The sequence below is a fragment of the Anoplopoma fimbria genome, chromosome 9 (assembly GCF_027596085.1).
Source record: "Anoplopoma fimbria isolate UVic2021 breed Golden Eagle Sablefish chromosome 9, Afim_UVic_2022, whole genome shotgun sequence".
NCBI classification, from domain to species: domain Eukaryota; kingdom Metazoa; phylum Chordata; class Actinopteri; order Perciformes; family Anoplopomatidae; genus Anoplopoma; species Anoplopoma fimbria.
The window spans coordinates 23,551,634-23,578,262 of NC_072457.1; the positions used below are offsets into that span (position 1 = coordinate 23,551,634).

At 40.4% G+C, this 26,629-nt stretch overlaps 1 protein-coding gene across 1 annotated transcript; it reads left to right on the top strand.

The window, feature by feature from the left end:
- Positions 1 to 700: 700 nt before the first annotated feature.
- ubn2a (ubinuclein 2a) lies at positions 701 to 21,985 on the top strand. Its single transcript, XM_054604223.1, is given in 19 exon segments — positions 701 to 1,475; positions 2,553 to 2,672; positions 3,701 to 3,802; positions 4,605 to 4,715; positions 6,416 to 6,519; positions 8,383 to 8,938; positions 10,271 to 10,341; positions 10,731 to 10,860; positions 13,095 to 13,201; positions 13,638 to 13,748; positions 14,837 to 14,980; positions 15,817 to 15,867; positions 16,006 to 16,048; positions 16,547 to 16,622; positions 16,625 to 17,252; positions 17,390 to 18,200; positions 18,341 to 18,548; positions 19,366 to 19,434; positions 21,002 to 21,985. Coding segments are annotated over 19 exon segments (3,744 nt in total). The 5' UTR covers positions 701 to 1,220; the 3' UTR covers positions 21,049 to 21,985.
- Positions 21,986 to 26,629: the final 4,644 nt, after the last annotated feature.

Below are 26,629 nucleotides of genomic sequence, written 5' to 3' on the forward strand. Positions count from 1 at the left end.
GACTGGCCACATTGTACATGGGGCGGTATGTTGGGGGGGGGGTTAACAGAGGCCATAAACCAATGTTTGCCCAGGGTCTTTCTAACAGGTTAATCCAGCCGTGGTTTCTAAATGACTTCATATATATCTTTGGTATTTCTTCACTGCAATTTTCTTGTTAATTATGGACCCAGCATGCATCAATACCCCTATACACAATAAGCTCATTTCGGCTGCTTTATTGGTTTAAATTACTGTTTTGTTTCTTCAATTAGTTACTTGTTATAGTCAAATACATTTCATTTATAAAGCAAATTCTCAGCTTTACAGTCGTACAGCAGGTGACGCCCTTTATCCTTTGACATGCGGGAAAGAGGGACAAAGGCAAAAAAGTCAGGAGCAACCGAGACTAACTAATTACAATGTCTGATATTATTTATTTTAAATACAAGAGCCAATGTCCAATTTAATTTAATTCCCACCTATTGTATATAATAATGAGCAGGTCTGTTACAGTTAAACTGAATATCAACAGGTGGTCGGTAGTGCCTGAAACTAAACCAGCTGTGTTGGGCTGGTAAACTTAGATCAGACAACCTTCTTCCTTTTAGGATGTGATGTTTGACTGTGTGCTGCTTGAAGAAAAATGCACAATTCAGCATTTTTCAGAATAGAAAAAAAAGGGAAAAAAGCTTTTTCCACTGAAAACCATCGATTGTTCAATTGATATGAGGCTGTTAATCGATACTTGATGACGCACAGCATGTGGTGAGTGTTTCCCACCGCCTGTCCTTCACCCGGACACTTTATAAAGGTCATCATAGTACCGACAGTGTTGTTATTATCGCCCGCTGTGACGAGGGGGCGGGCCTAGGATCGGGGCGCGCTGTGATTGGCCGTGACGTACCCCCCGCGTGTCACGATGCTTCCGGTCTGAGCGTACGCGCATGCGCAGCGACCCCTCTCTTCTGATATTCTATTTACTCCCGAAACCCAAGATGGCTCCCGTGAATGTCTCGCTCCCGTAGCGAATCGAGGATGCGAGTAGCTGCCGTGAACACAACTTTCCCCCGACCGTCTCAGCCCCTGGAGTTCGTCTCGTATGCTGCGGAGGAGGCCCACACACCCGTCTAGGCACCCCCCTTCGCTTCCCCCCATTTGGAGTAGTTTCGCGAAGTAGCGCTTGTCCTTCTCTCTCGCCGTCCGTCCGGAGCGACGCTCAGCCAGGCGGCTCATCCCAAATGGCCGAGCCGAGAAAAGTGCAGTTTGTCACCCTGTCGGCCTTCGCAGCCGGGGAGTCGAGGAAACGCCGGCTGGAGGAGGAGGAGGAGGAAGAGGAGGAGGAGGAGGCCGAGTTCAACTTGGGCAGAGCCGGGGAGGAGGCGGCGGTGACCGGGGAGCAGAGGAGCACGGTGCGGCTCAGCCTGAGCCTCCCCGAGCCCGACGACCGCTCCTCCGCAGAGTTCAACTACGCTGAGCTGCTCCAGCACCTGCAGGTTAGAGCTGCTAGTCCCTCCAGGCCGGCCCACCCTGCAGCTGGAGTTCATTTGACTTGTGTTTGTGTGGACTTGTGTCATTGCTCAGTGAGGGGGGGAAGTGCACCTTGTCCTTCTGGGCTGAAGATGACCACTAGTGGGACAACACACAAAAGACCAGCCTGCTGCACAACTTCTGCTGCAACATGCAACCTGCAGAGATATATATATATATATAATGCTCCTCTACCTGTGTCCTGTTCAGTCAGACTTGCCCAGCAACAGCCCACACACACACACACACACACACACACACACACACACACACACACACACACACACACACACACACACACACACACACACACACACAGCCATTACAGCCCCGTGGAAGTGCCACATGCAGCTTGGCCCTCTGGCTGCGGGTGATAGATAGATGATAGAGCTGATGGAAGTACCAGGATGTAGCATTGGGAGCAAGGCAAATGTCAGAGCTGAGAGCTCAGAGAGAAGCTCGGCTCATTGTCATTTTGAGACTGTGCAGTTTGGGATAATCCAGTTTATCATGTTGTGATTTACTGGGGGGGGGGGGGGTGGAGTTGTGAGAGTGCAAACAATAGTTTAATTAAATGTCTCTAATTGGATGCAAAAGGTGGCCATGCCAGCACCATGTTTGACATATTGTGTGTGTTTTGTAAATTCTGTTATTTTTAGGTTGCTGCTAATATTGTGATAATGTATTGATATTTTCCCAATTTTACTTTTCTTTACTTTGAGGTTTAGTCGTGTCTTTGTGTGAGGGGCATTTGAACCATAGATAAGATAAAATAATCCTTTATTAGTCCCGCAGTGGGGAAATTTACAGGATTACAGCAGCATAGAGGATAGTGCAAACAAGAGACATAGTAAAAGAAAAAAAAAATAAGTATTATAAATAAGCAAAAAAAAAACGGTAAAGAATCCACAGTAGTTGAAGTATTGTATATACAGACAGAAACTATTATAACTATTGTATTGCAATAGTTATAATATAGCTCTGACTTCTGAAAATGCATGTTCATAATGTTTAATATTAAACATTTTCACTGTTTGTTTCAGGTAAAGAATAAACCACCAAATCTGACTAAAGCGCCCAACAATCCCAACGACCCCTTCAATGATGACGAGAGAGAGCGGCTCCAGGTTGAGGCCCTGGCAAAAAAGTTTGAAAATAAATATGTGAGTTATTATTATTATTTTTATATAAATTCTGAGGTGTTTCTTATTTGATCATGTTAGAATTATACCTTGACTAATACTGGATTATTGAGGCAGATTTCAATATTCCTATTTGAGTTTTAAAAAAAAAATCTGCTCATCATGTATCTGTTGATTAACACAAAACATAACCCGATATGAGCTGGACATTTTACAGTTGAAAAATCAACTTGCCAGTGCTCTCTGAGGGACAATCAATGTGATAGTGCAAAGTGTTTCTAAATGAATCCATATATATCTTTGGTATTTCTTGTTGCTTATGGACCCAGCGTGCATCAATACCACTATACACAATAAGCTTATTTCGGCTGCTATATTGGTTTAAATTACTGTTTTGTATCTTCATTTAGTTACTTGTTATAGTCAAATACATTTCATTTATAAAGCAAATTCTCAGCTTTACAGTTGTACAGCAGGTGACGCCCTTTATCCTTTGACCTGCGGGAAAGAGGGACAAAGGCAAAAAAGTCAGGAGCAACCGAGACTAACTAATTACAATGTCTGATATTATTATTTTTTTTACATAAATGCAAACCATAAACATTTTTAAATAGAAATACCTTTTTTTTTTATATATTTCTGACCAAGCTAAATAATTAGTAGTACATTTTACAGTTAAAAAAAACATTAGTCAGTGCTCTGTGGTGGACAGATTATGTAATAGAGAAAACGTTTATGAATGAGCTCAAATTTATGTTTGGCATTTCTGTTGGGCAATTTCATGATACCTATTTGCTAATAACCATATATCTATAAAATGCCTATATGGGCATGATCGATATATCAGTCAGGCTTTAGTTGTCTAACGTGGCTCTGTGTTCTTAAGAGGACCTAATACCCGTAAAAAACACATTGAGAAAGTGAATTTTGTAAATCCTCACTCTGAAAAAGGGCCATTTTAAGATTCAGATTAGAATAAATTCGAGATACTTTCATGAGAATCAAATTCCAAACTTAATATTATATAATATTTTTAAATTATTTTTCAGGGTGACACAGAGAAGAAGAAGAAGAAGGACAGAATGCAAGATTTGATTGATATAGGCTTTGGCTACGACGAGACAGACCCCTTTATCGACAACTCAGAAGCTGTGAGTGCCCCTCACTTTATTAATAATAAGGTGATTTTTCACCTATGGTTTAGTTTTTTTGAGGATGTCCCTTTTATTTAGTCGGATGTCTCCCTTCAGGCTTAATAATAACGTTGCACATTGTCCTCTTTTCTCACTTATTATCTGCTGATTAATTGGCCGTCCTCGTCAGATTCCTGAATTGCTGCTCTCGCTTCTTGTTGTGTTGAGGTAGACATTATTCCTAGGCTGTTAAATATTTATTTCCTTGCTTTATGTTTTTAATACAGTCATACATTCAGTGGCTATTCTAAAGATAGACCCTTGTCCCTTCTTACAACCAACCTGAGCCTATGGTCTAAAATCATCCTCATGACTCATAAATATTTATGTGCTGCTTGTGTTCACACAGGGATATGCTGTTGTTTTTCTTTGAAAGTGTTTGTTGCTCAGTTTTCAGAGATATCACTCTCAGTCTGACTCTGAGAGCTACAGTTATGCTCTTTGTATGCAATATCCGCTGTTTTATGATATTTGTTTTGTTGTTTTGATAGCTGTCTTTTCTGCACTCATGAGTTGGCAGCGACTGTTTGACCGTTATTTTCTCCTTTTTGTTTTGATATCCTCAGTGATGGAAAAGTGTGTCATCTTTGGCCTGAAAGGACTGTGACATTTTATTTATTTTGGCAAAAGAGCACAAGCTTATTTGTAGAATTAACAGGAAACATCTCAGAATCCGCTTTTGTTGTGTATAAGGATTTACTGTTTGCAAGATTCCTGTGATGCTACATTACAAACTGTCTGCTGTTGTAATTTTTCTCAGTATGATGAGCTGGTTCCTGCCTCTTTGACCACAAAGCTGGGCGGATTCTACATCAACACTGGCACGCTGCAGTTCAGAGCGGCCTCCGACTCCGAGCCAGAGGAGGACAAGGTGAGACTACCTTAAAACGTCCATAAGAGAACATAAGAAAAATTGTTATTCAAATGTTTCAAAATCACTTTCAGGCCTGGAAAATGTTTGTTGTTTTGTGTTAAATTTATTTGACTTTGTGAGATAAAACTCTTTCTCACAAAGTCAAATGAGAGAGAGTATGCAATTCAACAAAAGATGATGAGGAGGACACAATGTGTTTCTATTTTGTTTCTTCATGTAAAATAGCATAGATGCAGGAATGAAAAGTGGCTAGGCAACATCATACTACCAACAAGCCAACACAATACACACTTATATTACCACCATTGAAAACACTCCAAGTCAAATATTCAGAAAGTAATAGTACACAAAAACTATGATGATGCATTTACCTTCACATTTTGGATAAGCCATAACTTGTATGTGCTTATTATTTTGATTTAGGAAGGTTTACAGAACCTAAAGTATTAAGTATCTGTGTTGGAAATGGCATTGGTCGTGGGCTAGCAATGTGGTCCAGACCCAAATATCTCAACTTCTATTGGATGGTACAAAATGTTGTACAGACATTCATGTTCCATGCCTCCACAGTAAATTAAGAATCCAAAAAACGTAGAAAAAAACTTGATGATTTAAAGTAAATGGGGGCTGCTTTTAACAACCACAAAACTATATCATAACATCTGTTTACAAACTCTCACACAACTCGGGCAGTATAAGTCTCATTTATCCAGTCTCATGCTAAGTACTGTCCAAAGATGCAGCTTGGCTAAAAGCTTCCTATTTAAAACACTTCAGTTTGAAACAGTAAATGTAGAATTGTAGTTGAAAAGTAGTTCAGATTTTAGGGAAGGTGCATTGTGTTTGGGAAGTGAGACTTGGATTGTTCTTCACGAGATGTGTGGGAGTTTGTGAGCAAATGTTTTGCTGTTGTCAAACACTCCAATTAACCTCAATTCATCAAAATTGTTCTCATTCTGCATTCGCCGCCATGGAGGCATGAGAGAAGTTTTCTTTTAAAAAGTAACATATGATGAGTAATTGATATACAAATGGTCATTTTATTGGAGAAATATTCCTTTTACATCAGCATTGTCATTGTGAGCATGCTAGCATTAGCATTTAGTTCAAAACACTACTGTGCCTAATTGCAGCCTCACAGTGTTGCTAGCTGCGCTTTAGACTTTAAGTTTTTTTTTATGATGCACTACCTCACAAATAAATATATTTCAGTTAGGCAAAACAACACGTTGGACGCTGTGGACAAATGGCCGTCTTAGAAATTGAAATGCATTATAGAAGTTATAAAGGATATGTTTTCATTTGGCTTTGAGAAGTGTGAGCTTTAATACCAAACCATGCTTTATTCCATAGTCAATAAAGCAGGGTTTGTGTGGCATCTATTATTTTGAATAAACAATATTGCTAAATTTTTACTTCCCATTGTAATTGAAACAAATGATACGCAGGATCTGAATAGGCACATCGATGTCCTCCCAACAGGAGCTTGTTTTTCATGGGTTTAGTCAAACGTGTTGTAGATGTTATCCGTCACCACATCAAGAAAAATCTCTGAAGGACATACTGGTGCACGCTCACTCTTTCTCTCTAACACACACACACACACACACATTCACAAACAGGGCACAGCGTGCATTCCTCCGACAGAATGGATTTTTGCTTCTTTGAGTTAAGGAGTGTATGTGCTTTCGTTTCAGAAGCTGAATGTCAACAAGGAACAGGTAATTAAGAAGAGGAAAAAGAAGGAAGAGAATAATCTGGAAGAGAAGAACCCGAAGAATAACAGAGTACCTAAACAAGGGTGAGAATCATGGCAATACAATATTACTGTCTGTCTTTATATTTGTTGTTGTCTTGATACATTTATACCTTTTCATATAAGTGATTTTTATGTTCATTGAAATGGCTCATGAGAAGCAGAGCAAGCTGCCTTGTGTGTCGTTGCTTTCCACGCATCTGTAAAATGAACCTTTTAAGAAAAATCTACCACCTAATCAAATGAGTCGTAACCATTAAGACAAGCTATTTTAAAAGAAAGTGTCACATAGACACAGTGTGCTTGAAAAGTTGACCTTTTGGACACCGATAGATTTGTGGGCCACTGTGAATATGTGCTGATGCATTTGTCCACTCTTTACTGCGCTAATAATCCACCTCCCAGTGTGACATTATACTCCTGGGCTTTTGTGCGCATCCTCTCATACATCTATCATGAGGCAGGGCTGCTGACTGTGACTTGCTCTTAGCTGGTGTGACAAGCCAACCACCTTCCAGAAAACACCTCATGATCCACGCTCAGATAGGCCAAATAATCCAACATGCCACCACTCTGAAAGTAACCTCCAAAAACAGTAGCAGCTATTTCTATTGTGCCATTATGAAACCGATGATGTTTTATATACCGTATTTTCCGCACTATAGGGCGCACTGGATTATAAGGCGCACTGTCAATGAATGGTCTATTTTCGATCTTTTTTCATATATAAAGCGCACCAGACTATAAGGCGCATTAAGCGAAACAAAACAGTCAGTCAGTCAAACTTTATTAAACGTGTTCACAATAACTCAACATTGTTCAAACGTTAATGAGCATATTCACAATAACTCCCAACTTGGTAATCTTTTGGCAGTTGCTGCGAGACGGTAGTTCGTGTGCGGATGGAGAGATTACGTCTTTTCATAAAACGAAAGCACCAAGAAGGAACGCCTCGAAAGTCATTGATATTCATGTCCCGTGCTAACGCTGTTGCCTTCAGTCGAATAGAGACTGTAGAGACGCTTCTACCTGCTGCTCTCTGTTCAATAACCCACTGTTCAATTTTGTCCTCTAACTGTGGCCATCTCGCTTTGTTCCCTCGGAAACTCTGTGTGGTCTTCTTTACTTGGCGCTGGTCATCTTCTTGCTTCCTCCACTTCCGTACCATTGATTCATTAATGTTGAATTCTCTCGCAGCTGCTCTATTCCCATGTTCTACTGCGTGACTGATAGCCTTGAGTTTGAAGTCCGCGTCGTAAGCGTCAAGTCTCTTGACAGGTGCCATTTTGGGGTCCTTATACACACACACTGTAATATTATGGTGAAGCACAGTATGTATTACTCCGCGACGCTCCTGACTACGGTAGCCGTAATGCTGCAAGCGGTGCGGCTTTGTAGTTTACCAAAGTCGTACTAAAACATTTTGACAGAGCGCCGTGTACCAGAACACAAAATCGCACTGTCGTTTTTTGAGAAAATTAAAGGCTTTTAAGGTCAGTAAGCACAACCAGAATTAATACATATTGGAGTATCCCTCAGTACTCCAGGAACTGGGACACTCTGGCATGTAAACACTCATCCACATTTTTAATAATTCTCTTTTGGTACAGAACATAGTGACTGCGACATTGACGAATCAAGACACAATTGCCCACAGATTACTAGAAAACGGAATACCAATTGAATCATGTAAACCAGCAGATTTCTTAACGCGTTTCATCAAACGTCATATCCTAAAGAAAATCGAAACCTGGATATGCATGTGAATATAAGCGTTCTCAGTGCGGGCTGAATTAATGGAGTGAAACTAAATCCAGATGCAGTTTGAATACCTGTACCGGCATTTATTTAAGACTTGTATTAAGCATTTTGTATGTACTAAGGCATTGCTATGTGCTCCTCCAACAGAGTGACAGCCCTTACCCTCCACCGGCCGGAGAAGAAGAAGAGGAAGAAGCTGATGAAGGACTCGCTGTACCTGGCAGCCATGCTCCGCCGCTTCACCCGGGAGAAGGAGGATATGAGGAAAAGCAACACGAACTTGGCTCAGCCCGGTTTGGCAGGAGTTGTGACTAACAAGCGACTCTCCACCAACCCAACAAACCACCCGTTAGCCTCAAACTCCACCCATCCACAGGGCAACACAGTCAGCAGCGAATTCTCACTGACTGACCTCACCTCGGACCCAGCTGTGATATCACTGCTAGGCTCGGCCAATGAGAGGGAGCTACAGGATATCCTAGGCGACCTGGACTTCAGCTTGTTGGACACTGACCAGCAGCACGCCATGGTGGCGGCAAGGGAGAATGGCATTCTGGGAGTCGGTGTTCCGGGTCTCAAAGGAGCAGCAGTAGGAGTTGGCCAAGGGAAAGGCCCGGGGTCTTCCAGCGGGCTGCTTTCTCCGCCTCTGCTGCCTGATGGACTACCTGCTCCGCTTATGAAACGCATCGAGGACCTGCGGGCGGTGAGTCAACTGTAGCCTGTCTGTGGGCGGCTGAAACGAAAATGCCCATCAGCTCAGGAAGTGGCACAACATCTTTATTGTTTAGCCCTACGAGAATAGGCTCTTCTAGGGCCTCGGAGAAACATGGCTCCAAGCTGAACCCCAAAGGTTCTTTATTGAACTCAAACAGCAGGGTTGGCCTCACTGCCTCTGAAGATGTTCTCATTTTCCTGTTGCTTTCATATCTTGCTGCTACAGAGTCCATTTGTAGCTCAGAATTGTTTTTCTAGATGTTGCAAAGAAATGCAAAGACAGAAGACAGGCAGAGAGAAGCCACTGAAAAGGATGATTCAAGTTAAGTATACAGAGGTGAAGAAGAGAAGAGTGAGGAGGAGGGGGGCAGAGAAATAAATAAAGCCATTGATTTTTATTGTTGCTTCAAAGATAACAAAGATATGGGGAAAGCCTGGGAGATTCAACTTAGCAAGGAGCATTTTTTTGAATTCATCAAAGGAAAGGTCACTTAGGTAATTTTACCTGTCGTTAACTCATTTGTTCTAAGCCAAGTAAAAAAAAATGTTCATTGTGGCCTTTAAGTTCTTGTCTGTTCTGCGTTCAGATTTACGTTTTTACAAACAAACCAAGAGCCGTAAGTTATCCAGTTATCCAACAGGGCAGATTTGGTGACTGCTGTGCGACATTATCCACTCTTTGTGTGGGGAAACCAAATTCCAGTGACAGGCAACAGATCATGCAGCGCTTTTGTGCGTTGTTTGTTTGTTTTTCTTAGCTGGGGTTCACACAAGTTTGCAAAGAAATAGTTGGTTATGAGCATTGTTTGTCGAGACTGCAACTGCACCTTATATGTCTTAAATGGACTGGTATAAAAGTCACGGAAAAGAGGTTATACACAAATATCAGAGGAGGATAGATACTTTGTGGTTACTATGTTTCTCTCACTGTGTTTTTATTAAGAAACTAACCAAATATGGAGCAGGACTCAAGCACAAAACATGCTGTTGTCATTAATTCGCCCTTTCTGATTAATCAGGGAGAGTTTGGGCAATCCCTTGCTGATGGTGTTACCAATATCCTTCATACATGCCGTTACTTAAATGGCTTACATAGACCAGGAAATCCTTGACGGTTACTGTAGTCAACAGTTAGATTTAACAGAGTTTTTTTAAATTCATGCTAAAATGGCACCCATTTGAGTTTGATTGATAGCTTTCACACCAGCCAACCTATTAGGTGTTTCTGTCAGTACAAAGTCCCCAAAGGCACAGCATCACAGATACATGTATTTGTACTATATGGAACAGGGGAATGCTGACTCCACTTTTTCTCCCACAGGCCTCGCGGCAGTTTGATCAAGAGGGCAGGAAGAAATTTTTCACCTTGGACATGAATAACATTCTCCTGGAGTGAGTAGGACAGCTTTTTAAATCACCGTCAGCCAAATCCAGGCACACTCCTCCTCCCTTTCAGTGTTTCACTCTCATTTTCAGCAGATTTCCCTCACCACCTCTCCTGCTGTCTTTAAGTGTTTTGTTTTCTCTCCGTCTCTCATTGTCTGTGTTAATGACATGCTTCTCATTTCCATTCCTCTCTCTTACTTTTTCAACCTCCCCTCATTCTGCACAACTGCGCTTTTTTCTTCCCTGATCTTCAATCTCCCATCGCTCTTTTATTCCGTCACTCTGTATCCCACCATGTTTTTCTCCCTTCCAATCTCCACTACCCTAACTGTCCATTTCCTTGATTTTTGAACCTCACAGTCGTGTCTTTTTCTCCCTCCTCTTTCTCCTCTCAGCATTGAGTTGCAGGTCCAGGAGCAGCCTCTGGATGTGCGCTTGAGAATCTACTCGCACATGGAGGCATTTGTGCCGTGCAATAAAGAAGCCCTCCTCAAACGCCTGAAGAAGCTCAGTCTCAACATCCAGGTAAGTGAGGCTTATCTCTGGAGGAAGCAGGTCCCGGCTCTAGACTGCTTTAAATGGTCGAACAGTAAGAGATGGTGGTTGGTCACCAATGACTTGTCTAAATGTGAGCATTATTTAGTCTCTTTTTGTTATACCAGCGAGTACAGGTAGGCTGTCTACAGTAATCAGGGCCTCCCTCAAGGATATGGAGTAGCCAGCCATTGGGGGAAACACTGTGGCCGTAAAAGCCAAAATATACACTGATCTTAATTATTGCATATTTATTGTGTTTGCCTACCCAATGGTACACATGTAATGAAGTGTTGTTAAGGTGAAGTAGGCTTCTTGTGCAATTTTTACCTCCACCGTCTGTAAGTAGAAATTAATCATTTTGTGTTGCATCTTTCCTCTCCCTTTTCTTCTCTATTGATAAACTCCCCAACTAAATACTTTCTTCCAGTCACATCGTTGGTGTCGTAGCTCTAAAATGGCAGCTCAGCAAGGAAAGCTTTACCTCGGTGCTTCAGCGCGTCACAACATGAACGCACATCACCACAAATCTGCACACAAAGACAGATGGAGAGATATTTACAATTAGTTAGATACCGATAGAAAAAATAAAGACAATGATTTGGAGAAACCGTTAATAAATAATTACATCAGACGATTCGGCCAGACACTATTTAAGTAATAATTCTGATATCACTTCGTACATGGTCAAATAGTTGGTTAATTAATGTTACACAACAGCATTTGCACTGAAATACGCCTCGATGCTCAAACACGAAGCACTATGTTTGCTAAAAAGAAGTTGGAAAAGAGGCTATGATGAGCCCTGGTAACCAGGCGTTGTTTAAAAATGTCCGTAGGACGTTGTTTTCCTAATCTTCACAGAATGTTCACAAACCAGATTATTGCAACATTTCTGGAGATATCATGTTTATTCTTTGTTGTTTACCTGGTTTCCACATAAGGTAGCGGAAGCAAAAGTTCAGATCTTGCATTATTTTACATATTTACACGTGTGGCCAATCACTAAAGTGAGTGTGCAGTTGGAATGTTGTTTTCAGAAAGTTACAAACTAATGCTTGACTGAGGCCTAATTCAACGTCGGTGCTCAATGACTTTCAAAATGTTTACAGCAACTTTTACCAATAACAAAGGCGGAGTCAACTAGTGCAGACTACAATCTTGTAAATGATACCTGGCGGAACTGTGTTCTGTATATAAAAGTGCGCTGCTATAGTTTTTTAAAGTTTTAATAAAGAATCTTGCGTCATGTAAAGAAAAACAACCATTAAAATGTTAGCAAATAATTGTCATTGCTTGACATAAAAAGGGAATAATGGGGAAATAAGCCATCATTAGTGCAGTTTCCATATCATTTATTTATGAGATTATATTGTAGATGTGTAGCTGTGCAGGGGATGTGCAAGTATTAGTATTTGTCCATATTCAGTTTTGGGCAACAATTATCTAAAACTAAAGAAATTACAAATCTTCATATTTGTAGCTGTAAGTGTCCCATAATAGTCTTTACATCTTTGCAGCGAACTTTAAAATTGCACGAGTTCTCTATTTTTTTTTTCTGTTCATCTAACTACTTCCTGTTTCCTGCTTCATACTAGTGATTTGTTATGGTCCCTTGTGGCACACACTCATGCTCTTCTCTGACCACAAATACATTTAATGAATTTTTCATAACAAACAAACAAAATACGACAGTATTTGTTTCCCACAACCCCACTGTTTTTCTGAGTTTTAGCAACCCTGTAGTTTATCCACATTATTTATTCCTTTTCATGTAGCTTTTAATCCTCAGACATCTTCTCTGCTTCAGTTGTTAATGTGCACGGATCTCAGTGTAGGCTGATTACTGCAATGATGTCTGCCACTGAAAACTGGCTTTTAAATGTCTTTTGTCATGGACCATTAAAGTAGCAGTGGTGACAAAATATATCGACATACTCCCCCCACTCTCTCCCTCTTTGAATCTTCCTGTTGATGCCCCTGCCTCCTCTTTTTCCTCTCCCTTCTCTACCATCTCTCTCTTCCTACTGTTTCTTCCTTCATTCTTCTCATTTTACTCATTTTATTTTGCCTTATTCGTCTCTCCCACTGTTGCCCTGCTACCATCTTATCCCATTCTTCTCACTCTCTGACTTCAACATTTTTAGTCCCAACTTTTTGTTCTTGTTGTTCTCCCGCTGTCCTTTTAATACAACCACTTTCCCTTCTCTCTCTCTCTCTCTCAGGATGATCGTCTACGGACGCCGCTGTTGAAGCTGAAGCTGGCAGTGTGTAGTGTAATGCCAGAGCAGATAGCCAGATACAACATGGACTGCATGGCCAAGGTTGCAAAGTAAGTAAATCATCGTTCGTGCTTCAAGTAAGAAACGAAACGGGTGAACTCAAACTCAAACCCATTGCCCTAGTTTTCCCATCTTTTGCTTCTGCCTGTCATCGGGTCTGACTTTTATGGCTGTTCACCACTTTAACCAACAAAACTAAAACTGACAACCATCTGGATAGAATTACAGACAGTTATGTTTAGTTTGAGTCTGAGGACAGAATCACTTTTGTTTTTGAATTTAATCATAGCCATTTTAGACATTCAGATGTCTAAACTACCTTTTCCTTTAACTGGACCATGAACCTACAAAAATGTAAAAGTCATTGAGATTATACAATACAGTTTATTCAAACTGTTTGTGAATGTCTACTTGTACGTTTACATATTTCTGACTGTGTATGTATGTATGTATGTGTGTGTGTGTGTGTGTGTGTGTTCCCTGCAGGCAGCAGTCAGAAGAGGGTGATAAGAATGGCTCAGAGGAGGAAGATGAGGAAAAACCTGGGAAAAGGGTGATGGGCCCGCGGAAGAAGTTTGCCTGGGATGACAAGCTCAGGTAATGATCCAGGACTGTCGAGCTGGAATAGCTGGCTGGATTGTGTTTTTGATGCTACAGGTTTGGCTTTGTATCCTCACTATCCCGTCCCTTCTTGTCTTCATCTTTCCTGTTGCTCTCCCATGTCTGTGTCTAATCTGGTCAACCGATCTTAAACAGGCCTTAAAGATTGTCCAGATTTGCTGGGATGGAAAAAAATATGGAATTTGGATTTTGAAAATGAATGAAAGGAAAAACGTCAACGGTGTTGAGAATATTCCTCACCTGTTGTGAATTTTACCAAACAAGACTTTTTTAAAAGAGTACTCCACATGATCAACATTGCACTCCTTCAACACTGTTGCACTCACAATAGACAGTTTAAAAAAAAAAAAAGAATATCCAAATCGATGCAACAGAGATATCATGTTATTTTTCCACTTATTCTTCTTCCTTGTCAAAACCTGGTGCCTACATTACCCACAATGTAAAGCAACCGCCAACAGGTGGTTCAAAGACTGTTGTGTTATTCAAGTAACGGCTTATGTGACCTCAAGCAGAGATGAGGAGCAGCTGCAGAGGTCTGGTAAACGTACCTCTCTTAACTCCACAGCCCCAGATTTGATTTATTTTCAAACTTATAGTCTTCAGCCCCAACTGATGCTGCCGTGACATCACTGGAGGCAATTTATCAGACTTTGCGCAGCTCCCTCTGGAGCCACAAAAGGTTTTATACAACCTTTTTCACATACGCAGAAGAACTCCCCCCAAGACCTGCAAACTGACTTTGATGTGTACAAACGGTGAAAAACCCCTTAAAAGTTTCTTAGGAAAGCACTCAATTGTTTGCCTGCATGAATGTGGAAACCCTGAGTACTACTCTCCTTATGTAATTACAAAACCCTTGATACTGACTCTCTGCTCAGCTGCTTTTCAATCATCATTCATTTTTGTAACAGCCTCCACATTTTCAGGAATGGTTTTTTAATTACCTCTGACTCCCTGAAGAATAACAGTCTCCTTTGTCATTATGTGCTCAACACCTGCAGCCTAATTTAGATTTTAATAGTGAGTGATTACCGTTGAATTGAACATTTGTGTTTGTGCAGGAACCTGCTGTGCAGCTTGGTGCGAGTGAAGCTGAGCTGCTACGAGATGGAGAACCAGTGCTCTCTGTCTGTGGAGGACTACCTCAAGGCCTTCTTAGAGAATGAGGTCAAACCACTATGGCCCAAGGGCTGGATGCAGGCCAGGTCTGTGTGTGTGTCTTTGTGTTTCTGTGTGTGTTGTTCTTAAATAGCCATCATATTTATAACAAATTCCTTCATGGCGATAAGGCAATTACTGAAATTTCTCCAGGGTGAGAACAGTGGAGTTGACCTTTTTAAAACTAGAATTTAGTTATGTGACGTATTTCTTTTCAGAGAAGCATTAGTATCGTCTGGTGAATGTTGTGATGTTTCCCATCGAACAAAGTATTCTAAAACCAATGAAGTGACAGGGTAGATACAGACACAAGACATTAAGACGCCAAAACCAGCAACAGTGATCATGCGACAGTACAATCACCATAGTTCAGCACATTCAGCCATGCAAACCAGCACAGAGCAACAGAACATGAATGAGTAATACTCTTATTTAAAACATTTTGCACACATTAGCCATGCAGAAAAATGAGAATAAAGTAAAATGTTAACCAACTAGTAGTTTTTGTTGAGATGGTAATAGAAATAGCTTCAAGGTTTGCAAAGTGCTAATATCACAAACTGAACACGTAAGCCATGCAGCAAAAGATACAGTGTCAAAGCTATATTTGCTTAAATATTAATGATTTTCAAGTGAATCTTCACCCTCCAAAATGGACATAGTTGCTCCTGTGCCAACAGTAAGCAACTATTACTCTAACAATATTTAAAACGCTTTCAACTTGAATTTCCATACCATATTCTTTTGTGCGGGCCAACTACAGTACTATCTCTGCATACATTCGTGTTGCTCGTAAACACCCATGTCAGTTGAAAAAGTTTTTCTTCTTTGTCATCCATGACAGTCCTTTGACATGAACACTGTGTTTTTTTTCTCTGCTCAGGATTCTGCTCAAGGAGAGTCTTGTCGTTCACAGTCACCTCACTGGAAACCCGTGAGTATTTACTTACTTATTTATCTTGCGTGTGTCCTCAACAACACCACTACGACTCAGGGTTTTCTCAGAGAGTGAGCTTGAATGCAAATTGTAGATGGGGAAAGTCTGAATATTTGCCTGCATTTTTCCATACAGAGTCAAGAGAAGAATGGTGCCTGGGCCCAAGGCCAAAGCCAAGGTGAGTGACAGCTCTGATAATGTACCAAGGTGATACAGAATTTTATATTTTTAACCCAATATGATAACTTTAATCTGAATTTTCAAAAGCAGCATTTTATTATGAAGAAACAATATGATAGTGTACTGAGTGTCTCATAATGTGTCTTGGCTGCGAGTATCATACTGGCTCAGTTCTGAAGACAGACTGAAATTCAGTATTAATTTCATTTTATATGACTGAAATAACTGAAGTGGATCTACAGTATTTGATGAGTCAAGAGTCATATTTTATTATTTCCATGCTGGAGGGTGTTTTATCTTTGTAACTGCTGAATAAAAGCTTGTTTCAAACAATAGCCGGGGGCTTAGCCAACAATAACAAATAAAGGCCAGGTAAAAAAAATTAAAAGCTCACATGCTAAATTTAGTATTATGCGCAGGGGGAAATAGAAAATAAAGGCCTGGCTATTTGTGCCTCTGAAGTACTGACACTGATCACATGTCTTCTGTTCTTTAGGAGGGTCTTTGGATTCACAAACCAACTCTCACAATGACCTCCTCCCCGTCTCTGTCCTCCACCCGCCAGCCCCCTCTTGTTCTTCGCCCCCGGAGCCCATCTGTCTGTCGGACTCACTGGATGAGGATCTGACCGCTCCCTCTTTGGACTCCATCTCCCACGCACTGGCCCTCCTCAGCAATGCATCTAAGGGCCTTGGCCTCTCAGACAGTCCGTTGTCACCCCCACCCCTGCAAATGCCCACCTCCTCTCCTCCCCCTGTCACCCCTCATTACCCCTCAGCCTGTCAGCTCTCTTCCGCCATTGCATCAACAACGCAGCAGCATTCCCTCTCTAAGGTGGAGGCTGCTCCGCTGGCGTCTGCTGGGAACTTGCCAACAACAACAACGCTACCAACCTCCTCTTCTACCTCCTCTTCCTCGTCTCCTGCTGTTTCCTCCTTGGCTCGTGTGCAGACAACAGGCCTGTTGCTGGCCTCCAGGACTGCAGATGGTCCTTACGGACTGATTAAAGGATCTGGCACCATGGGCCAAACCCAGACTCAGAGACTTGTTACCATGGCATCATCCAATCACAGGCCAAGCTTGGTGATGGGCGTGAGTGGCAAGATGCAACCACACCCGTCCCCATCGCCCCCGAAGCAGCGACCCCCTCCCACCGCTTCCCCACTGCTGCCACCCCATCAGAAGGGCTGGCCTCCAGGACTGCAGATGGTCCTTACGGACTGATTAAGGACGCATGGGCCAAACCCAGACCTCATGGCATCATCCAATCACAGGCCCTTGGTGATGGGCGTGGAGTTGCAACCACACTCGTCCCCTCCTGACCCCCTTGTTAGCCCAGGGGGATTCTGGGAGCTATGGGAGGCCCTCAAGGACTGGCCAAGAGCAGTGCCAAAGCCGGCGGCATCAGCAGCAACGGCAGCGTGAGCAGCAGCGTCACGCCTTCTTCCTCCCCCTCCTTACTGTCCCGCTCTAACTCTAGCACCCACCCTAGCCTGCAGTCCTTCTGCCCTCCCTCCCCTGTGGCCTCCTCGCCGTCCCACACCTCCCATACATCACACTCCTCTCAAGTTAAATCCCACACACATCATCATCATCATCACCACCAGGCGAATTTCATCACACCCATGCAGGCCACCCTCACCAAGTCCTCCCACAGCAGCAACTCCTCTCCCATCATCAAGCTCACCCCTCGGCCTCCTGCTCCCACCCCGCCTCCCTCCTCCTCCTCCTCACCCTCCCCGTCATCTTCGCCCTCACACCCGCTCTCCCTTCAAATGATCCCCATCCAACAGCAACAACACCAGTACTCCCCCAAAACCCCCAAAACGTTTCGCCCCCCCTTCAGTGTATCGTGCAGCGGGCAGGTGAAACAGACGCAGGGCAGCTTCAGTTTTGCTGGAGGCCAGAAAGCTCAGTCCACGACAAGTAACAGTAGCATTATCAACAACTCCATCAACAACAAGGGAGTTATTTCAGCCGTGTGCAGTCGCCCAGTCAGAACTCCCCTGTCTTCTGCACCTTCAGTCTCGGCCAATCACGGGCAGAGGCAGAGGATGGTGGGTGGGGCTAACCAGAGCTCAAAGGCAGGAAATGGTTGGGCTGCTTCAGGAACTTTGGCCACGTCCTCCACAACGTCACACCTCTCACAGGTTTGTTTCTTTTGGGCCCAAGAAGAATATTGTCCAGAAGTTTCATATTTAGCTTTTCACTTAATTGGACAATAGTTATATATTATATATATTTCTGCATAAATGGAAAAATAAACCTTGTTTGCATTTAATTTTTGCAGGTATCAACAGCAGGCACTTCCCTCCTGGGCAGCCCCTCCACTCTGCCCCTGGGCTTTGGGATGTTAGGGGGCCTTGTGCCAGTCTCGCTGCCCTTCCAGTTCCCCCCGTTGCTCAATTTCAACCCTCCTGGAGCCCCAGGGATCGCTGGCATGGGCTCAGCCCCCAGCTCCAACTCAGGATACACCCTAGCACAGAGCGACCTAATGGGTGAGTGCACAGACAACTTGTGAGCGCGTGATTTATTGCTTAACATTGATTCAGAAAAAAGATGTTGGTGATATACTGTAGGTTTTTGTGTCAACAATTTCTATAAAGAGACAAAATATAGCAGTGAATCAGACAGTCTCTTATTACTTTCTGATTTCCTACATTGTCTGCAACACTCATTTAGCCATTGATTTTTTTTCTGAAGAGGTGAAGATCTTTAATATAGTGTGTGTGTGTGTGTGTGTGTGTGTGTGTGTGTGTGTGTGTGTGTGTGTGTGTGTGTGTGTGTGTGTGTGTGTGTGTGTGTGTGTGTGTGTGTGTGTGTGTGTGTGTGTGTGTGTGTGTGTGTGTGTGTGTGTGTGTGTGTGTGTGTGTGTGTGTGTGTGTGAAATAAGGAGAGATTGGCTGGAATTAACTGAGCAAATGGGGGAAATGGAAACAGTTTACTTATTCATAGTGTTTTTATTTCAATTCCAGCCTTGTGTATGTTAATGTGTGTGCGCTCTTACTAAAGTATACCAGCAGCACCTCCACTGTGCCTGCTGTGCTCTTCATCGCTCGCTGTGAACCTCTCGCCCGATCTCCATTTTGTTTTATGAATCACTGTCTCCCTGCTTTGTTCTCTACATCTTTGTGTCCTTCTCTGTCATCTCAACCTTTTGTGCCTCGCTGCCACCCGACTTTGATCCTCTCCTCTTTTTTGTTGCTGGACTCTCATTTAACATGCCCCCCCCGTCCTTTGCGCCATCTTTTCCATGGTCCCTTTTATTGTTGTTGTTGCCTTCTTCCCTCTCATCTTCCCTCCATCTCTCCTCAGATCTGTATAAGAGTCTCCAGGCAGGGTCGCAGGCTGCCCTACCTCCTCACTTGCAGCTTGCTTTCTCAGGTAATCTGCATTCCTCCTCCTCCTCCTCCTCGTTCTCCATCTGTCTGTGTCAAAACGACCTGTCGTCCTCTGCTCGGCTGCTGTGTTGTTAGCTTTGTAACTTTCTGCTTGCTTCAGTATATTTAGTGTTCAGCATGCGTTTCGTTTGTCCCCTGTAGTGCAGTAAATGCATGTTGTAAAGCCTCTGAAGCTATTCAGAGATTACTTGTTCTTTCATTAGACTGCAGAATGCACAGTGAAGATTTTTTGTTTTCAGGGATGTAAAGATGGTTCTTCAATTTGAGAGAATCAGTCTGATTAACGTATGAAACTATGTGCATGAATTATTAAAAACAATTGCTAGCTGATGTCCACCATGGATGTTTGTAGCTTCATCTGTGGCTTAACTCAATAGTAATTATAGCGGCAAACTCACAGTGTCGTCTCAACTGGATTATTCATGGCACTCGGATCAAAGAACCATCTGAACATCTAAATCAGGAGACCCAAACTCAAAGCACAGCTCATCCTGTTGCACTAGCTCACTATGTGATGAACCTCAAACTACAATATAACAAGCTTAGTTAATTATGAAAACTAAACTTAAGTCTTTGCTCAGTTACACCTCTGAGATTAAAATATGCCTCTCGAATAATTGAATGCTGCCTGTCTGCAACAAACCTAAGTATTTTAATCTTTGGTTTCTTAAAGGACATAATCAGGCCCTAAAAAAACAATGACCAACTACTACAGTAATACCCAATCTTAACTGATGATGACTAAATTAACCCATAAACTTCCCCAGCTATTTAACTTTGACCGTGCACCTAAAATGCAGCAGATGTAAGGTTGAAGTTTGAACTGGTAATTCTCAACATACTGAATTTTGAGACCAGTATCAGTATTGTAAATTTCCCCGCTGCGGGACTAATAAAGGATTATCTTATTTGAGAATTTCAAAAAAATCTATCAGTCAATATTTTTTTTTTTTTTTTTTTACATAAACACATAATATAAACATGCTCTTTTGATAAGATTCCTTACATTTTGTTATTTAAGAATCAACTTGTGGTGTTCACTGCCCTCTAAGGTTTTATAGGTCAAATAATGACTCAGACATTAAGTAAAAGTGAGACTATTAAAAAAACTAAAAAGAAATGAATGATAATTAAAGTATAGTCGTGATAATAACCAAGATTAAAAAAACTGAAATATAACAAATAATAATATAAGATTAAACAATAATAATAAAATGAATAAGAAATGTTGGAAATAAGTGTGCTTACATTATAAAAAAGCTTTGTTTTTTCAAAGATGAGTTTTGAGAGCTGACTTAAAAGATGTCACAGATGTGGGGTCTTACTCAGACTGTACAAGGAGACAAATTTTCCACATAGAAATAAAAAAGGGAGCCAGGCCTTCTAAAAGTTTGAGGTGGAGCCTTTCAAAGTATGCTGGATAAATATAAATGTTACATAATGAAGGGCATCTTTAATTCACAGAGTGGGTTGGAGGTTCAGTCAACGTTGAACTGGTTTTACTGTCATCCAGATACTAAGTTGTTAAAATCTCCATCTTCTCCACTCAGATGCGAACCAAAGCCAGGGTGGAGACATGAAGAGGAAATCCCACTGACCAATAACAGCACCGGAGGCCGACACCAAACCGGATGACATCACAGCCTCGTGGACACATCCACCAATAGGAATCTTCACTTTGATTGAATGACACTGATGTGGTATGAGGGGGCGGGGCTCCACTGCCTCTTTTAAAATGGACCTAAAGGAGAATCGGTTTATCCTCGCTGCAAGTGGCAATGATAAATTAATTTAACTGTATTTTCTAATGAACCGGGTATGAGAACAAGGCGGAGTGAATGATGAGAACACTTTTATTTTTTTTCAGCTTATTTTTATTTTTTGTCAACATGTTTACATATGACCGACCTTGATCACTGTGGAATGAGTGTGAGCGAGGTGGTGATACAGATGAGAGTAGTAGTATGCTACGTAATATAAGTTGTATTTAAGCTTATGTGGAATAACAGGACTCTAGTTCTTGCAGTACAAAAAGAAAAAAAAAAAAAGATTAATTTTTTATTTTCTTGTCTTTTTGTCTCAGATGTGGGAATCTTTGTGTCGGTAGAAATTTTACTGTGGTCACCTCTGCTCCCACAAATGACTGTTAAGTAGTAGCTTAAATTAATATTGATAAATTATTTGTAATTTACACAGGGACAAAACATGTCATGGTGTGCGGGTGTGTGTGAGAGAGAGTGTGAGAGAGAGAGAGAGAGAGAGAGCGCAGTGAAGTTGATTTGAAAGTGTGTATGTACATAAAAAAACACAATATACTGTTAATCTCTTTCCAGATTATTCTGTATTAATGGGTAAAGATGTGTACCCCCTTTTCACAATAATGAGCGAGTGTAAGTTTGATGCCCCTCTCTTGCTCAGTGTGTTATTGGTGCTGTTTATTCACACTGGACCTTTTCTGGAAAAAAGACTTGAATTGAAAAAGTTTTGGGCTTCTCTTCTGAAGAGGGGAGCCGCCTGTGAGAGAGGGGGAGGGGGGGGGGAAGTCAAGATTGTAGCCTACTTGAATTGTTTTAGTTTTTTTTTTTTTTTTTTTTTAGTTAAGATCTTTTATTTACTTTCTCTGCTTATTAACTCGATCCAACTTAATATAACACAACGCCTTAGTTTGTATTGAAAACGTATGAAAAAGATCTATGCAGGACTGTAAAACGCTCAATGCAAAAGTGCAAGTCGTCGCTTGGCTTTCAACCTCTACTCAACTTGTCAGTGCATTTCTGGAGATGTAAATGTTTGTAGATGTTATGTTACTCGAGACTTCTTTTTTCTGGGGTGTGTTCAGACAGAATGCAAAGCAAATTTTAGAGGCCGTTTGCACACAAAGTCAATGGACAGAAGAGATTTAGATGCAAATTTGAGGGGAAAGAATTGCACTTTTCTAGCTTTTACATCCTATTGTTTAAACCGGTATTACAAGCAGCGGCAGACTGTGAAAAGTGCTGGCTTCAAAATTAAATCCAATATTTATACTAAAACACTAAAGAGCAATACACTGTTTGTATCTAGATTCACATGGTGATAAACTGCTACAAATGCATAACACAACACAATAAGCTAATTTAGTATATCTGTTGCACTAAAAGGTTAGCAGTGGGGCTAATCTTTTTGGAAGGATCTGAAACCCAGAACAAGGGATTTTTTCCCCCTTCTGCTGATCAATACCTGGGGCTTAGTGAATTTACTTCATTAATGTAGAGATGAGAAAGGGAAAAAAAAAAAAAAAAAAAAGATACAGTCGGTGTGTTTACACAAGGCTAAAATTCACTTTGCTGTCCGTCTGAACAAACCTGTAGAGATACCTTCCTTCTGCTGAATACCTCTGTTAACAAAACCGTTCTTCCTGAGTCTCTCGTTGTCCTCACCCGACTAGTTCCTACTCCATGTGTGTCTGACTGACCAGCTGCACCGAGAATGGCGCCAAAGATTGTTCTGTAGCTCACTTAGATGGGGCGTTGCTGGTCACTGTGCGTGTGTGTTTGAGTGATTTATTCTTACATTTTCTCCCCAAAATGTAAACCCATGAGTGTCAACGGGTGGTTCTTCAGGATTTCATTGTGAAGTCATGTGACTGGAGCAGTGGGTGACATCTTATAAATTGTGTTTTCTTTGGGGGTCGGGGAGGATAAAAATGACATTTCGTGGTTAACTGGTTACTTAATAATTTGGTCTTTTGTAGATTATTTTTGTGTGTCAAATATGAAATTAAACAAAACAAGTGGTTTTCATGATGACTCTAGACTTTTTTTTATTTTTTTTAAAGGTTTCTTTCTACATCTTTAAGTGCTGAATCTGACATTAAAAATCAGTTCAAGGATATTTTAAATGAATTAGCACTGAACATTGGTTCTGGTATGGAGCCACATGGCCATTCTCCTTAATGGAGACAACAAGCTCATAAACTGTATAACCCTCCTCAGTCAATTCACATGCTTTTCATTGGTTGTCTTGACTGGAAGTTGAAGGGTCATCAGGTGACTTGGAAACACCTGTGGATCAGAGGCTGTGAGAGAAGTCATTTTCATTTTGGTTTCTGAAGAAAAGGGTTCCTGAGCTCTTTAACCTTCAACACTGAAATAAAGATCCAGTTTCTTTTGTTGACCTGTAGTTGTGGAAATGGGGCCTATCAGACCAGGCTCATCGAGTATCCGACCAGGTAAGGCCACTGTTTAAAGATTATGTTTGTAATAAGACCGACACATTTCTTTTTAAACGGCTGATCACTGTAGTTTTTAGTCTGCAGCAAAAGAGACATTTGTTTGAGACTGTTCAGATTAATGAGCTTGGTGCTTCTTGAGTATTTAAAGCAGCAGGATTGTGTAAATTGGATTTACTGAACATAAACTACAGTGCTCCTGTTTATTGTAATTACCGTAAGGAATGTATCACCCAGTGTAGTATAGTATGCCATAAATGTCATAGACTAGAATGCCCCACAAATTAACAGTAAAGCATGCCAAAGAAAGTCAAAAGTATTTCATTAAAAGTGATGGTGTGGCATAAGGAGGCACTGCATGAAATTTCATTAAAAAGTGCAGAAAATAATCCATAGTATAGTGTGTCATGAAGTCTTTAAAGCAAGGATTCTCTGTCTGTCCTTTGCATATCTCAAGAACGTCTCATCCCATCTACTTGACATTTGGAAGGTGTTTTGCTGGGAATCCCTGAATGTGGTGCAATTTGGACACAAGACACATTCAACATTACTAAACTTTAAATGAACCAGCACACAGCAGTCCCAGCAGAGCGAAAAAAGCCATAGTATAGCATGTCGAAAAAAGTCATAAAAACAAGTCATAGTATAGCATGTTGAAAAAGGTAATACTATAGCATGTCGTAAAAAGTCAAAAATAAGTTATAGTATATCAAGTCAAAAAAAGTCATAGCATAGCATGTCGAAAAAAGTCATAAAAATAAGTCATACTATAGCATGTCGTAAAAAGTCATGAAAATAAGTCATAGTATAGCATGTCAAAAAAAGTCATATAGCATGTCGAAAAAAGTTATAAAAATAAGTCATAGTATAGCATGTCGAAAAAAGTCAAAAATAAGTTATAGTATAGCATGTCAAAAAAGTCATAAAAATAAGTCATAGTATAGCATGTCGAAAAAGTCATACTATCATAAAAAAGTCATACTATAGCATGTCAAAAAAGTCATAAAAATAAGTCATAGTATAGCATGTCGAAAAAAGTCATGAATATAAGTCAGTATAGCATGTTGAAAAAGGTAATACTATAGCATGTCGAAAAAAGTCATAAATAAGTCATACTATAGCATGTCGAAAAAAGTCAAAAATAAGTTATAGTATAGCATGTCAAAAAGTCATACTATAGCATGTCATAAATAAGTCAAAAAGTGATAAAAAAAAGTCATACTATAGCATGTAGAAAAAAGTCATAAATATAAGTCATAGTATAGCATGTCGAAAAAAGTCAAAAATAAGTTATAGTATAGCATGTCAAAAAAAGTCATAGTATAGCATGTTAAATAAGTCATACTATAGCATGTTAAATAAGTCATACTATAGCATGTCGAAAAAAAATTCATAAAAATAAGTTATAGTATAGCATGTCAAAAAAAGTCATACTATAGCATGTCAAAAAAGTCATAAAAAAGTCATACTATAGCATGTCGTAATAATTCATAAAAATATGTCATAGTATAGCATGTAGAAAAAAGTCATAAATATAAGTCAGTATAGCATGTTGAAAAAGGTAATACTATAGCATGTCGAAAAAAGTCATAAATAAGTCATAGTATAGCATGTCGAAAAAATATGTAAAAAAGTCATACGATAGCATGTCGAAAAAAGTCATACTATAGCATGTCGAAAAAAGTGATAAAAATAAGTCATACTATAGCATGTCGAAAAAAGTCAAAAATAAGTTATAGTATAGTGTGGTATATTTTCAGGTCTTGCACAATACAGCGAAGGCCACACGTGTCTTTGTTTTAGATAAGACGCAGATGTGCAGGATACCAGGGTCCAAAGGGCAAATGTGTAGAATGACGGAGCCCCATACATGGTCTGGACTTCAGCCCAAATGTGAATAACATGTACCCTATATAAGGAGGTGTGAGAGCCCGAAAGGTAGGACTCTCACATTCGACTCGAGACCTCCGGGCGCTCTAGACGTCCGTCATGACATGTGTTGCTTGTTTGTAATAAACTTTATTATACCAGCAAGAACAGTGTCCGCGGAGCATCCTTTCTCATCACTTCAACAGCACTGTCGCATGAAAGATACGACAATAGCATGTCAAAAAAAGTCATAAATATAAGTCATACTATAGTATGTCGAAAAAAGTCATAAAAAAGTCATACTATAGCATGTCGTAAAAAGTCATAAAAATAAGTCATACTATAGCATGTCGAAAAAAGTCAAAAATAAATTATAGTATAGCATGTCAAAAAAGTCATATCATAGCATGTCAAATAAGTCATAGTATAGCATGTCGAAAAAACTCATGAAAATAAGTCATACTATAGCATGTCGAAAAAAGTCAAAAATAAGTTATAGTATAGCATGTCGAAAAAAGTCATACTATAGCATGTAGAAAAAAGTCATAAATATAAGTCATAGTATAGCATGTCGAAAAAAGTTATAAAAATAAGTCATAGTATAGCATGTCGAAAAAAGTCAAAAATAAGCTATAATATAGCATGTCGAAAAAAGTCATGAATATAAGTCAGTATAGCATGTTGAAAAAGGTAATACTATAGCATGTCGAAAAAAGTCATAAATATAAGTCATACTATAGCATGTCGAAAAAAGTCATAAAAATAAGTCATACTATAGCATGTCGAAAAAAGTCAAAAATAAGTTATAGTATAGCATGTCAAATAAGCCATAGTATAGCATGTCGAAAAAAGTCATACTATAGCATGTAGAAAAAAGTCATAAATATAAGTCATAGTATAGCATGTCGAAAAAAGTCAAAAATAAGTTATAGTATAGCATGTCGAAAAAAGTCATACTATAGCATGTAGAAAAAAGTCATAAAAATAAGTCATAGTATAGCATGTCAAAAAAAGTCATAAAAATAAGTCATAGTATAGCATGTCGAAAAAAAATCAAAAATAAGTCATACTATAGCATGTCGAAAAAAGTCATAAAATA